Source organism: Electrophorus electricus, chromosome 20, assembly GCF_041902795.1.
Source record: "Electrophorus electricus isolate QZ-2024a chromosome 20, ASM4190279v1, whole genome shotgun sequence".
NCBI classification, from domain to species: Eukaryota; Metazoa; Chordata; class Actinopteri; order Gymnotiformes; family Gymnotidae; genus Electrophorus; species Electrophorus electricus.
The window spans coordinates 15,310,625-15,325,882 of NC_137516.1; the positions used below are offsets into that span (position 1 = coordinate 15,310,625).

General features: G+C 39.8%; 2 protein-coding genes across 2 annotated transcripts; one reads left to right on the forward strand and one right to left on the reverse strand.

Moving 5' to 3' along the window:
* Positions 1 to 1,938: 1,938 nt before the first annotated feature.
* Positions 1,939 to 2,961, forward strand: LOC118242968 (uncharacterized). The gene is made up of 4 exons (XM_035536402.2): positions 1,939 to 2,097; positions 2,181 to 2,295; positions 2,401 to 2,484; positions 2,607 to 2,961. The coding sequence occupies exons 1-4, from the start codon at positions 2,022 to 2,024 to the stop codon at positions 2,653 to 2,655; spliced, it is 324 nt and encodes a 107-aa protein (XP_035392295.2). The 5' UTR covers positions 1,939 to 2,021; the 3' UTR covers positions 2,656 to 2,961.
* A 9,702-nt stretch (positions 2,962 to 12,663) lies between these two features.
* ccl20l (C-C motif chemokine ligand 20-like) lies at positions 12,664 to 14,813 on the reverse strand. Its single transcript, XM_027031644.3, has 4 exons — positions 14,685 to 14,813; positions 13,745 to 13,862; positions 13,435 to 13,512; positions 12,664 to 13,203 (listed from the first exon to the last, which is right to left on the reverse strand). Exons 1-4 carry the CDS (start codon positions 14,761 to 14,763, stop codon positions 13,110 to 13,112), a joined length of 369 nt encoding a protein of 122 aa, XP_026887445.2. The 5' UTR covers positions 14,764 to 14,813; the 3' UTR covers positions 12,664 to 13,109.
* Positions 14,814 to 15,258: the final 445 nt, after the last annotated feature.

The following is a 15,258-nucleotide window of genomic DNA, read 5'->3' on the forward strand; positions in this document are numbered from 1 at the left end:
CCCACCTGGACAAAGGGAGGGGTAATTATGTTAAAATGCTGTTTGTCGACTACAGTTCAGCATTTAACACTATCATCCCCTCCCTACTCACTGCTAAGTTGGAGGATCTAGGACTGCATACATCCCTGTGTGACTGGATCTCCAACTTCCTAACAGACAGACCACAATCAGCAACTCTGCCTCATCCACCCTCACCCTCAGCACTGGAGCTCCTCAGGGTTGTGTCCTAAGCCTCCTGCTCTACTCACTGCACACCTACGACTGCACAGCCACTTCCAGCTCCACCATCATTGTCAAGTTTGCTGATGACACTGTTGTCATGGGCCTGATCTCGGCCAACGATGAGAGGGCCTACCTGGAGGAGATTAAACACCTGGAAAACTGGTGCCAGGAAAATAATCTCCTCCCAAACGTCAGTAAGACAAAGGAGCTGATCGTGGATTGCAGCAAGAAGCAGGAGCAGCACTACCAACCTGTGAGGATCAGTGGAACCACGGTGGAGAGAGTAGATAGTTTCAGGTACCTTGTTCACATCTCGCAGGACCTGTCCTGGTCCTGCCATACCAACTTCCTGGCAAAGAAGGCTCGTCAGCGTCTTTACTACCTCAGATGCCTAAGAGACTTCAGACTGCCCTCCAAGGTACTGCGGAACTTCTACACGCGCACTATCGAGAGCATCCTCAAGGGGAACATCACAGTCTGGTTTGGGAACAGCACCAAGCAGGACAGACGAGCACTCCAAAGGGTAGTGCGTTCAGCAGAGCACATCACTCATACGGAACTTTCTGACCTTCAGACCATCCATAACAAGCGGTGCCAAACCAAGGCCAGGAGGATTGTGAAGGACCCCACCCATCCCAACAATAGGCTCTTCTCTCTGTTGAGGTCAGGGAAGCGATTTCGCTCCCTGAAGACCAAGACAGAGAGACTGGAGAGGAGCTTCTTCCCACAGGCCATTCAGGCCCTGAATCAGGGAAACTGATAAACTGTGGGGACCACCACCACCACCATGTAACATATAACTGTAAATATGTTCAATTACAAGATGGAACTGTACATTGTGTACATACATATATACATATCCATATATACATTGTACATTGTGTATATAAACATAATATTGTTAATATATTTTGTATATATACAGAGATATTTCTCTATGCACCCCTGTTTTTTCTTTTTCCTCAGTTTAGAAAGAGCACTCTCAACCATTTCACTGCGAGTTATATTGTGTATGACTATGTATGTGACAAATAAACCAAACTTGAAACTTGTTAAGTTTGTCTATGTTTATTGTTAATCTTGTGTGAGTGCCACCGTAGTCTTTTATGTTATATGACATTAAATGTTACACACGTCGAGAGAGCCTGTGCATCCTGCTCCATGCCCCGTGGCACTCGGGCAACGTTACACCGAGTCTTGTAACTTTAGCCATTTTACCCTGATTAGAGCTAAAACCCTGATTAAAGCTGAAATTATGCAATAAATTGCCAACACCCGTCTCGGTCCATACCACCAACACAGACTGACTGAATTCATCAGTACATTTTCAAAGCTTGCAAGAATGAACTGAAATCTATTAACAAAGAAGTTAAAAACTTGGTGATGCAGTATCCTCCCAAACTGAGACCATGAGGCTGACAGCATTTCACATGACCAGAGTCTGGTGTCACACTTTCCTTTTTTCCAAGAAAAACTCACTTCATAGACTAGGAGTGTCACGCTTTTTTTTCTCCTGATGTTGTAGTCACTAACCACAAGATTTCATCATGTTAGTCAAACTCGCTGACAAAGCATAAATGAATCGAGAGTGCGGTTTCTCAAGAGAGTACCCTGGAAAAAGGGACGAGTTGTGGCGATGTTGGTGGAGATTTAGGGGAAGGTGACTGCATCCGGAGGCCATGACTGGTTCCTCTTTCTGTAGTATTTAAGATGTCTGGAGAGGAGAAGCAGCCACAGTACCTGTCCCTCCAGCCCAGCTTAAGGACCAGACGCGAGGAGAAACCGGCACCAAACGCAGCATGCATCTCATCCAGACACGAGCCAGCAGCCTCGCCGTAATGGCCTTAGCCGTGTGCATTTCAGTCATGTGGGCAAGTAAGTATTCAGTCTTGCTGTTATCGCTCACCGGCACCTAATGTGAACATCCAGCACCTAACTTCTGATCCTCACCTTCCTAGACGGGCAACCTGTAAATCCCAATTGCTGCACAATGGTTTCGACTCAGGAGATCACCCTACCTATAACAGGCTTCAAGCTGCAGAAGCCCCGCCCGCCATGCGTCAAAGCTGTCATGTAAGTATGAATGATGGACAGACGATGCCTGTCTTATGTTCTAGTGTCTCCTAACAGGATGGCAGCATCCGCAGTTCCTAAACATAAACTTCTGTTTGTATGCAGATTTTTCACATCGAATGGAACGTGGTGCAGTCACTGGAAAGAAAGCTGGGTGCTGGACAAGATCAAAGAGCTCAGAAAATTTCAGTAAGTTATTTAGTACCTCGTATAGTGAATTTTTTGGTTTGTTGGCTTGCTTGTTTGCACAGCCAGTACAACAAACAGTGAGATGTACCTGATTTGTCTGTAATCATTTCTCCTTCTCACAGAAGCACCCAAATAATGAAGACCACTGCTGCCACATCTGACAAACCCTAAAACCTAACGGATGGGTACTTGAATTTATGCCATGCGCCATCACAATGTATTTTGGCAGGGTTCTTCCAACATATAGGTTTTACAAATTTTTCTGCATGGTTTATTTATTGCATTTAATTTATCATTTTGGACGGAAAAGACATATTTATACATTAATATTTATTAGCATTTTTAAACTAAAGGATTTTAAATGCATGAAAGATGGAAAAATATGTTTAGATGAAATTTGGGTCCTTTTAAAAAGTTATACATTCTAAATTGTGTAAACAAACATGTGACTGCATGAATAAAAACACTTTAACACAATGTGAATGTCTGTGAATGGTGTTCTGACTGCTCACACTCTCAAACAACCTCAACTCTTAATCATCTTAAATCATCTGAATCTGCTTATGACGTGTCACCCTTCTCTTTTACCAGCTACATCAATACATACACACCTGTTCATGTACCGAGGAGTAACGTGCTCCTGGACCCAGTTTTAGTGTGTCATATCTACTGCTTGCAGGCAATATTTGATGCCAAAACTACTCATAATCCGGGCATAGAATAATATTTATCTAGTGAATCTGTATCGCTGACAACAAGAAGGGTCATTAGGATCAAGTACTGTAACGTTCCAAAAGAAGCACTGTAGATTAGTGGATTATGTAAGATAAACCCAAAGCATTTAAAAGGGCAGATGTGCTCTAAACATTTTGTGTCTAGACTACATATCAGTAATGTGAGATGCGTTACCTTTGCAGATATCTTTCTTCATATCTTAAACAACAACCCTGTTATTCCTCACTGCTGCCTCCTGATAATGAGTGCTCACATTACCATCAGGCACCACGGATATATTTTCACTATGGAAATGAAGACATTTTATATAGGCTATGTATTATGTTGGCCAGTAATCTAGATATGTTTGTCTATATAATTGCAAACAACTTTGTAGTAAATGCTTTTCTTAAAAGCATTTATTACAGCATTTTAGCACTTGTGTTAAACAAAAGTGTGGTATGTCCAATGTACCCTCCCTCTCTGGACATTCAGAAACCAGGCATTCACTCTCCCACCCTTCCATTCACTGTTGCAACAGTTTCCTTGCAATTAGCTTTCCTAATGCATTTGCATGAATTATTTATTCCTGTCAAATTATAATTTTGAGAGGAGTATGAGTTAGATGGTTTACATTTAAAATCTGCATTCCTTGAATTCTAAAGGAGAATCGCTGTGCTATTGATTAAATTCTTAACAGGAAGTGTTACTATTAAGAGGAGCAGTTTTTGGTTTTTTGTTCTCCTGTGTGCATTTGCGTGTGGTGTGTTGCTCCACCTCTCTCTGTCACTGTTAGCCTTCCAGCCATTCATGTGATGACTTGGAAGGTCTGATGAAACCAATGAGGAACTGAGAAGGTTGTACTGAGGGTACAAAATTGCTAATCACAGACAAAAGATTTAAACTCTTGGTAATTATATAACGTCTAGTTAAAGGTTCTGGAAAAAAAATTCTCCAAATTTGATAAAAAAGCAAGGTTTAACCAACAGTCAATAACTGATAACACTATTGTATAATGTACAGGAAATTAATTATACTTCAATGCTTACTATCAAATAAATAACTAACTAAATAAATATTCTTCTGTAAATTGTTGAAATGTCATCTAACACAAGCTAATTCAAATATACAAAGATTTCATCTATGCATGTATTTATTTGGACACATTGGACATTTATTTGGATGGAAGCTCTTCTTTCATTCATAAAGATTTAATAACTGCTATCCATTAATTATTTTTCATTAATTCGTGCATGCAGACATTAGTTATTTATGAACAATTTACGTTTTTAGTGCTTGTGCCCATATATTTGGGTATCTTGAAATAGAGTGCACCAATTTTCAGCCAGACTAAGGTCCTGTAGCTGGTTCTAGATGAGTTGAGTTATTACACTGATGACACTAAGCTATATGTCAGAGGACATGTTTCAGCTTAGCATTATTGACAAATGCATAAAGGACGTCATACACTGGATGTTGAGGAACTTTCTCTCACTTAATTGTGTAATGTTTGCACACACAGAAAAGGATCCAATTGCTAGAGGTTTTATTTTAGCAAACAAACTAATTCATGGAACCAGACAGGGAATCATGGTCGGGTCAGTCCGGTGTCACAGGGTAGTGTCCAAGAGGTATCCAAGGGTCAGGCAGGAGTCGAGGTCTAGAAAGCAGGCAGGAGTCAATAACCAGGAAAACAATATAAGGAAACGCTCTGTACGCCACATAGGTAAGCAATATTTCGCGACATGTACACGGTGAAGGGAAGCTTATAAAGGGGGATGGAAATGAGGGGAATGGGAATCAGGTGTGTGCTAGAATTCCAGTGAGTCAAATCCGGGGGTGCGGGGGGTGCGAGTGGGCGTGGCTATGCGGGGCTGAGGGTTGTTCCTGGGGTTCGTAACAAATAGTGACAAAACAAAGGTGCTTCTATTAGACCCTGAGACAGCTAGGTCCTCACTCTCTAATTACTCACTGAACCTCAGTGGTCACACAATCACATCTTCCCTAACAGTTAAAGATCTTGGAGATTTTATGGATCCCAGTCGCTTGTTTAAAAAGTATACAGAATGCTAGTAAAGTTCATTATTAGCTTGCTCGCTTCTTTAAAAACATGCATTCCTTTCCTTTGTAACCTAACACAAACTATGCAAGCCTTTAGTTACCTCAAAATGCAGGTTACTCACATAATATTATTCCTCAATAGAGTATTAGACCCTCCTTTCTTAGATTCCGTGTTTGCTATTGGTCCATCAAATACCTTTTTTTTTTTTTTTTTTGTCTTTTTACCTATGGCAAGATTCTGTATTACATTGCTGTTCATGGGTGGCCTAGCGAAAGCGCTTGCAGTAATGGGTCATCAAAACCAAAATGAGTATGACCACTTTCAGCAAATAGCATTCCGTCAGACGTAAACACTGAAACCTCATTTGCCATGAATGTTACACTACAGAGTAACTAGTTCGCTGTTTTTGGTAAAATGTTTTTGCTTTTGGTAAAAAATGTATAGTTTTATCACAATAATGGAGAGGAAGCAATTTAGTGGCTGAAGTTCATGAGAAGCTGTTTAGATTTAGTAACGAGGAAAGTGAGAGTGATTTCGGTTCCATGGCTGCTAGCATGGATTCTGTTGAAGAAGACACTTTTGTCGACGCCGTGCTCGATATGCTATAAGTATAAAATTCACATTTGTGACTGCGAGACTATATATATATACATATATATATATATATATATATATATATATATATATATATATATATACACATATATATATATATATATATATATATATATATATATATATATAGCATATGTGATGCTTGATTGTAAAAGTTTAGTGTTGATTGTGTAATATTTAAATGTTCACTGACCCTGCTCCTACGTTGACTGAAACTCTAGTACTTATTGTAGAGTATCGTTTTGTTTATCGCACTGATTGTTGTCTGAGATAAAGCTTATGTATTCTGCACTATTTTGCACTAGGCATTAGCATTGATTCCCATATTTCAACATCATTCTAGTTCATTGGTATCTTGGTTGTATGATTGTAAAGCGTTCTTGGGTATGCAAAGGCACTACAGTGTAACTAATAAGTAATAACTACTGATGTAAGTGTAATAATACATAGTAAATGTATGTAGTTCATTGGTAAATGTAATAATAATTTAGCCTTATTTAGCATGACAATTTGCAATTTGTATTTATTTTCATTTTCATATTTTACTCATTTGGCTGTTATACTGTCTTTGTCTTGCAGCGAAGAAGATTAACCATACCCTCCCCCACCTGAGATATTTCACACCTCTTCTGGCCCACTCCCAGGACCATCAGCTTCTACCCTTCCCCAATCTGTGGACACCCCTCACACCTCAGGACTGTTTAGACACAGAGGCAGCAGAAGCCCAACCTCACCCCAAGCAAAGAGAAGAGTGCCAACACATGGCAGGTCCTCCACCTCAGCTGGGCAACAACCTCATGTCAGGACAAGAAAGACCAGAAAAGCTCCAGCATCACCACCACCTGCAGCACTGGAGGACAGATGGCGTGACACCTCGGAGGAAGACGAGCAGCTTCCTCCATTGCAGTTTCGCCCCAGGAGGTCCTCGGGAGTTCAGATGGATTTTCAGAGGTACTACAGCCCTTCTGATATCTTCCAGCTGTTCTGACCCTGGTCCTGACCCTATGCAACAACACCAACAGATATGCAGCACGGAGAAAAGAGAATGGCACGAAGAGGCAGTGGACTGATATTAATGCTGACAAACTGCTTCACTTTATCAGCATTGCCATTTATCTTGGACTAATGAAGCCTTCTGCTATTCTGGACCTGTGGAGGTAGGACCAATCAAAAATTGATCGTCAGGATTATTTGTGCTTTCACCATTGTTGAAGAGTTTTCAACTGTAAGCAAAGCTGGACACAATCACCATCCATGGAGTGATCGACATCACTGTCACCAACCATCATCATTTCACTCGGCCATTATGGGACTTTTGTTATCAGCAGATCATCACCACTGCAGTCTTCCTCATCATGCTTTGTCAATTGTGTTAGTACAGTATTTATTACTGCTTTATATATATTTATCAGCCATTTTTTTATTTCAAGGTAGTCATATTGTCTTGTGTTTTTACCTTCAGTGTTTTTTGTAATCATTAGTGAGTTATAGGCTAACGTTTTAGGTTGAACTTATCCAATAATCACATTTCAGCGATTCAGTATTTTCCTCATAAACACTTATGCGTGGGCCAACCAGTTAATCAATCAGTCAAGTAATGTGCATAAGCAAATGTAGGTTTCTTTAATGTACACTATGTGAAAATAAGCTATGTGAATACATTTTGAAGGAAGAATGATTATCTCCTTATTCCATTCTTAGCAGGGGCTAGAGCTTGGTGGAATACATTACAAGCATTCACAATGTAAAGTAAGATGAGAATGAGTTTCATGGAATGGGTTTGTCCATGGGTCAAAATCCTCTCCAAATTCCATTTGACAGATATACATTCATGGTCTAGATCTACACTTTTCTAAGATCCATCCAACTGTAAAGATATCACCTGATGGATCGAAAGCTCAGAGATCCACAATGATCACTGATCTTATACAGTCCCAGAGATGGAATGAGAACAAATAAAAAACTGATGAACACCCCAAGTCCATTATTATAGAGGCTGGTTTGGTTGAGAAATCCAAACTAGGAAGACCTGGTGCTACCCAATAACCCTGAGGAGTGAGAGATGGGTCCACCATCCTGGTGGACTAACAGGATGGCACACTCGCTAGAGCACAGAGAGTGCTAGATGGTGCTTCCTGCGAAGCACAGGACGTGCTGGAAATAGCACCGACTGCAGAGCCACGTGCTGGGGTTGTGTCCACGGCCCTAAGGGACACATAGGATGGCACATTCACCGGAGAGTAGGGCACGCTGGATGGAGTGATCACAGTATTCCCAGTGCTCGCTAATACAGCTCCATCCTGCGTCAAATTCTACATTGTCTTCTCCTTGATGGACTTTACTCACCAGGATTAGAGGCACAAATTAAACATTTTAATTCCTTAAACTAGAAAATGTAAACGTAAACTATAAATATTATATACCTCAATCTCAATTACCAGGTGAATAATAATCTTCCATAAAATGAAAAGATCAGAATAATCATTGATACAGCATAAGATGATTTGTAATTAGCATCATGTAAACAAATAACTGAATTATGATTGTACTGACTGTTATGAGAATACAAAGTCCACCTCAGTGGACACCCTGAGTGCAGAAATCGATGCCATAGCGAGTCAGTGCATGCTGAGGAGTTGGGTGTACAGTCCATCTTATGAGTGTTGTCTTTTCTTCTGCTATTTCCAGACCCACTCTGGTCTTGTCTGTGCCTGCGTTAGAGACACGCCAGGCATTTTCAGGTCTAGTTTTTGTACAATATGGCAGTGTGAGCACTGAATCCAACATTCCTGTAAGGTAAAGTTTGTTATTCTCATAGGGTGTCCTGTGAGGACCTCATGTGGTGAAAGGCCTGGTTGGTGGTTTGCGCTTCCCCTAGTACACATTAGTATGAGAGGAGAGGAACTACAAATATGCAGTAGACTGTATTGAGAAAAGCAAATTAAGAGAAAGTGGTAGTTGAAATAGTAGTGATTTGATAGAAGACTTCATTCATTTATGCTTATTTCTCATTGATAGGCAAAAGTGACTTACAATGTAGTGATTTGATAGAAGACTTCATTAATTTATGTTTATTTCTCATTGATAGGCAAAAGTAACTTACAATTTTAGGAAAAGCATGCATGGGCCCTGTACATGAGTCCTAGAGTTGGAGATAACACACATTCACTGAAATGTCAGCCAAATATTTCATTGGATGTGTGTGTTCTTTGTCTCCGCTAGTCTGCCTGTGTTTAAACCTTAAGAGATGTGCTGTCGTCATTTGTCGTGGTCGCAGCCCTGGTGGTATTTTTAAATAATCTTTATAATCTCATATTGGTGCGATAAACCACAGATAAACACACGATCCCGTCGCTCCAGACAGTCTGCTGTTGAAATGCGGGCAATGCACGCGACTGCCTGCGTGTATATTTTTAAATTTAAACCGTTATCTAGCTCACGAGCTAGATTTCCATTCTTTTTATTTACATTATTTATTTAAACCGTTAGTTAGACCGTTAGTTAACGGCTAGTTCAGGTACTTGGAGCAGCTAAGCAAATATTAGACATATAAACCTGATTAGACTACCATCTATAAACATCGCCTGATAATCTAGAGTGATAACATTAGAAGTATGGGTTTGTCACTTTCTTACCCATTGGTGAAAGAGCCAGAATCTTATGATGATCCTGAATACGATGAAGGTTAGCTAGCTAACCTAGCTAAGAAAACTAACGCTAACAAGGTCACGCTAGTTAACAGCTAGCTAATTGGTAACCAGCAATAGTTATTCTCTAACTAAAATAGATTAAGATTGTATTGGCTGTTAATATGAGATTAAAACAGTATATTTAGTATCACCTTTCTAATTCTGTTTTGCAGAATCGGAACAAATTGCCCTTGCCTTGGAAATACACGAGATAAATCTCAAGTACTGTTACAACATGGTACAGCAACGGATCCGCTCTTTCCAAGAAGCGGCAAAGATTCAAAGTGAGTAGATATCTGTTACGTTAACTAATTTCTATCAGCTCGCTCCTTTTAAATTATTTATGATGTTAATCATTTAGAAATTGGCACAATGGTACAAGACAGGAATAATAAAAATTATTTTTAGAAACCCCTTACACCAGCACTCACATTTTAATAAAACATCTACAACAGCTACTCTAAAGACCACTGTTTTGTCACAACACGGCTCCCTCCTCCTGACGTCGTCTCTCTCTCTCTCTCTCTCTCTCTCTCTCTCTCTCTCTCTCTCTCTCTCTCTCTCTCTCTCTCTCTCTCTCTCTCTCTCTCTCTCTCTCTCTCTCTCTCTCTCTCTCTGTGTGTTTTCATTTGTTCGCGGCCATCACACCTGTTCCTTGTTTTCCAGTTTTATTGTATGCATTAAATGTCCTGTGTAGTCATTAGTCTTTGTCGGTGTTTAACTTGTGTAAGATGTTCTTACTGCTAACTGTTGGTTGCAGTTCTCACATTTAGTGTTTTTCTTCTCGTGTTTTGGTTTCGTTTGTGTGTGTGTGTGTGTGTGTGTGTGTGTGTGTGTGTGTGTGTGTGTGTTTAATAGACGTTTTCCTCGTCACGGCCCGTCTCTGCATCCTGCCCATTACATGTTTCATTTAGACATATTGTGTCCATGCATTGTAAAGATGTAGACTCATGGACTATAGTCCATCTGTCATGCACCACTTTGTCAGCCAGTCACCGTGTCCAATTCACTGCTGACCGACATTTGGGTGGCGGACCATTTCTCACACTGCAGTGACACTGACATGGTGGCTTGGTACTTTCACTGATATGTGTGTCAAGCACAGTAGTAATGATAAAGGTTCAATAAGTGGCTTAAGAATAGTCCACCACTATATGCATAGTTTTGGGGCAACGTGGGTGTTATGTTGGGTGGTGTGAACAGCCCCCACCCCACCCCCAAGTTGAAATTAAATCTGTGCCACTGAGATATCAGTCATTAGCCATCCTATAATCAGAATAAGTATAAATTGTGTGTGTGTGTGTGTGTGTGTGTGTGTGTGTGTGTGTGTGTGTGCGCGTGTGCATGTGTGTGTGTGTGTGCTGAATGATACCTGACACAAGTTTTGAATGGCAACATGGGTTCCAGTCTCTGTACATGCAGAAAACAAATGTCTGCATTAAGGTGGATGGCAAAAATAATTATTCAAGGTCATGGCACCATTTATATTTAAACTTTGACATGTTGTGTTATGTGTTATATGAGTTTAACTATGGTTTAATAGAATAATTGTTTCTCACAATTGGGTCATAGAATGTAGTCATTCGTTATAGAAAACTAAAATAAATATTTAAGATAAATTTAATTAGATAAATTCCATATTTTATTTGAAGTGTTTGAACAGTATGTAAAATAAATCTTGAATATGCAGCTGTTTTGCCATAAGAATTCATTCAGGCTTAAACCATGATTAAAAATGTAACAAGCGCACATATCATTAGAATTACACATTCTAGCAATACATATTTTAAACATTTAAGAAGCATAATTTTCTAAGGGCTTTATTAGGGGTGTATTTTCTGACACAAAGAGTTCATTCAAAATGTAAGATAAGTGTTCTGTTACAGGCTACACTAAAGACTGGAATATCATGGTCCAAGAACTCCAGAAGACATACCCTAACTGGACATCCACTGACCTCCTGAACCTTTGGCATCTGTTTGAACAGTTTGATGCCAATGGTGACAGACTGCTTGATTTCAAAGAATTGTGAGTGAACTGATTAAACATCACGTAAGATCACTCAGCTAAACAGTTGCTGTAGATGGCAGCGCAGAGTAACATATTGTCTGTTCCCCGTTTGAAAAGCAGATGTGACATATCTGAATGATACATATACTTGTGGATGTAAGGAAGCACAAAAAATTAAAAGGCTTGGGAACAAATCAGATGTGTAGGGAATATGTTTATATGTTTAAAAGTGGCAGAGTTTTCAGGCATGAACTTTGTCTGATTGGGTGTCAGCTTGCTAACAACTATAAATAGTGACACTCAGATTATTGGGTAGTTTATGTGGAAAAGCAGACTTCAGGTTTTACTATATGTTGCTGCTGAGCAAGGCATTCTGTTGTCTAGTAGCTGTCTTCTACAGCCAAACTTCTGCATTACTGTGACACGTAAATAGGAGAATGGTCTACTCTTAGGTGTGTATGTGCTCAAGCGCGCATAAGTGTGTGTGTGTGTGTGTGTGTGTGTGTGTGTGTGTGTAAACTTTCCTTTGTGTTTCCGTATTGTCTGTGTATTACATTCTTTGTGTGTTCTGGTTTTTTGCTCTCATTTCCCCTGACAGTAACGCATGCATAGACCTCACTATGAACAGTGCCACTCCCGAACAGCGGAAGGCAATGTTTACAGAGGCAGATGTGCACAAATATAACTGCCTTAACTTTGAGGATTTTCTCCAGGTTAGTATTTGATCATGGCTACCCCATTACCCTGCATTGCAAGTGCCACATACAACCGACACAACCGCATAACCTTGAGTATCCTGAATGTTGTTTTTATTATTATATATCTGTATTAGATGCTGCAGTCGATGCTAAAAAGTGACACACAGCCACACCCTCCCTTTGTCTCTTTCTGTTAGCTGATGCATAATGTCAGAGTGGGGTCTCCAGTTCCCAGAACTCCAGAACCTGAGGCTGAGCATGACCCCGACACACAAGGCATCATCTCAGATGTGTCCCGCATGGACACATTCCAGCAGATGTGCTATGGGCTCTTCTGACCCTCTTTTCACAGGAGTGGGCAATCAGGAAACAGGGAAAGGACAGACAGATGCACTGTAGTATAGAATTTATTTTTTAGTTTTTAGTTTAGTACCCTTTAAGTTACGTTTGTTTAACTGAAACTGCAAAGCAAATGTGAAGTAAAGATTCAGTTGATGTATTTTAGAGAGACAGTTTTGAGACATTAGATATCATCATAGAAGATATTTTAACAGATTAAGAGTCAGGTCATACAGAGTGTGTCTAGTCTATTTTTTACTCATATTGCTAGTAATACAAGTTATCCATTATTTTAGAATAAGAAGTGGAAAAAGTTAAATTCTCTACAATACAGTACTATAACCAAAAGGTTTGAAATGGCATTAACAAAATTAACAAGAGAAAAAGTAGAAAAGTAGTAGAAAGATTAGAAGAAGAGTATTTAACTGAAATATTTGTTAATAAAAAACACCCACAAAAAGGAGCTACTGTTGGAAGGTAATGTTGCATGAAGAGCCTCTACGAGTTGCTGAAGGTGGTCCAAGTTGAGAATTTGCTGGTGTCAGTGATAGCATGCTTAGACTGCTGCCTTGAAATTTTATTCATTTTATCACTGCAAATAAACAGCACAAACAAATTACTGGCACTGTGACTCAGAGGCAGCTCTTGTTTACCGGACTGTATTGACACACTGTCTCTGAGTATACGGAACCCTCAGAACACACAGTGCTTCTGTAATCGCGTTAACCAATTTCATCCGCATTTTTATTCAACATTGCTAACAGTTCCTTTGGCATGTTTTTGGGGTCATTGAAAGTTGTAAAGGCTATGAGTAATTCATTACCTCAAACGTTTCAAAATAATTTTCACCCACTCGTCCTCCGTGCTTGCACACACCTTCTTATTGCGCTTGGTGAAAAATCTGAAACATCAGGTAAAGGTGATTTATTTGTAACTAATTTTAAACTCATTTCATTTATTATCCCGAGGATCTGAAATGAAGTTCAGGCTGCATGTCACATGTTAATCTCTGTTAAATCTTTTAATTTTGAGTCACTCCGCAAGAGGTTGCGGGATGTGTGTACAGCATGCGGAGGGTTGTGGGTTTCATTGTGAGTAATGGGTCAGGGGTGCAGTGCTGACAACTGACTCACACAATGGCACTGATGCGGCACACCTCCCGGGGGTCCTGCTCATAGTAACCTTTGATCACACGGAAGGCCAGAGGGGTGCGGGTGTACTTCACACAGCAGGCATGGTTCAGTGGCCCATCTGACAACATACACACACACACACACACACACACACAAACAATATTATCATTATACATATCCAGAAATCTAAAAAATCCCAAATGGAGAATGTGATGTATGTCATGATGCCTTCATACACTTCAACATTTTACTAGAGGGCCTCAGTGCTGTCCAGTAATGATTTAGTTTGTGCAAAAATCCTGATTCAACTCATGAAACAACAGAATAATAAGCTGGTATGTTAAGAGTCAGGAAAACCCATACTTAAAGCAGCCTTATAATTAATAATGCAATGAAAGTTACAAACATCCGTGATAATTTTAAGATCTCTGATAGGTTGCTTTTAATATTTACTAGAAAGTTTTAATAGCTACTAGATAGTGGCTCTGTATCTACATTTTTCATTCCAAACGTAGAGACAACGAATGCAGAAGACTCCATACACAACATACCTGAAAAGTAAAAGACAAATCAAATTTAGGCTGGACTGTCTGGATCATGATAACGCTAGCTTCCTGCTGGCATGCCACAGGGGATTCATGCTTTTATGCCCATCCAAAACAGATTTAGCCAGCTCAGCTCATCAGAGGACGTAAGACATCTCTGAATATTACACGGACTATCACTTCTCTAGACGTGAGAAAGGTTGTAATTTCTCAGAGACGTTACAATCCTTTATGTAAGATTAGCTTTATAACATAAAGCTGTGTAACACAAGAAGGAGCAATCTTCTACAAAGTTACAATTTCAAAAGAAATATTCCAGACTACAGCCATCAGCATAATTAAGAGCAAGCGTCAAATCAGTTTCAAAGACAGATAATCTCTGTTCCAGGACTCACATGCGGCTGGTGTTGGGCAGAGTGTGCACAGAACCCAGAACCCGACAGCAGTGACGGTAACTAGAATTCTCAAAGACATGATGGCAAGTGTTCGACCTTGACGACAGTGCCTGCAATGTGAATGTGCACTGTTTTATGTATTGGCAGATAGTGGGGTTAACACATTACCTCTCCCACTTGTTTGGCATGAGAACTGTAAGAACACATGTGGTTACACAAATGAGGACAACAGGATAAGATAAGACAACGCACATAAAGGGGACAGGAAAGCCAAAACTGGAAGATGTGACAGAGCTGCTTAAACTGCACTTATTAACCACAGATGATTTACTCAAGTGAAATGTAGCAATTCTGCATGATTTTACTCAAAAATATATTTAAAATAAACGTTTTTCCTATTTCTATTTGTTTATTCATCATTTTGTCATTTTTAAATACACATTACTTGTGTGCAATAAAAGAGGACTGTGAGCAAATTTTAAAAGTTATCTTTCAACTTCGAATGGAGAAAACTGACTTGAGTTGCAAAAACAAAGGTTGATGCTAGGGTACTAGCTAAAATGCAAATGTCAAA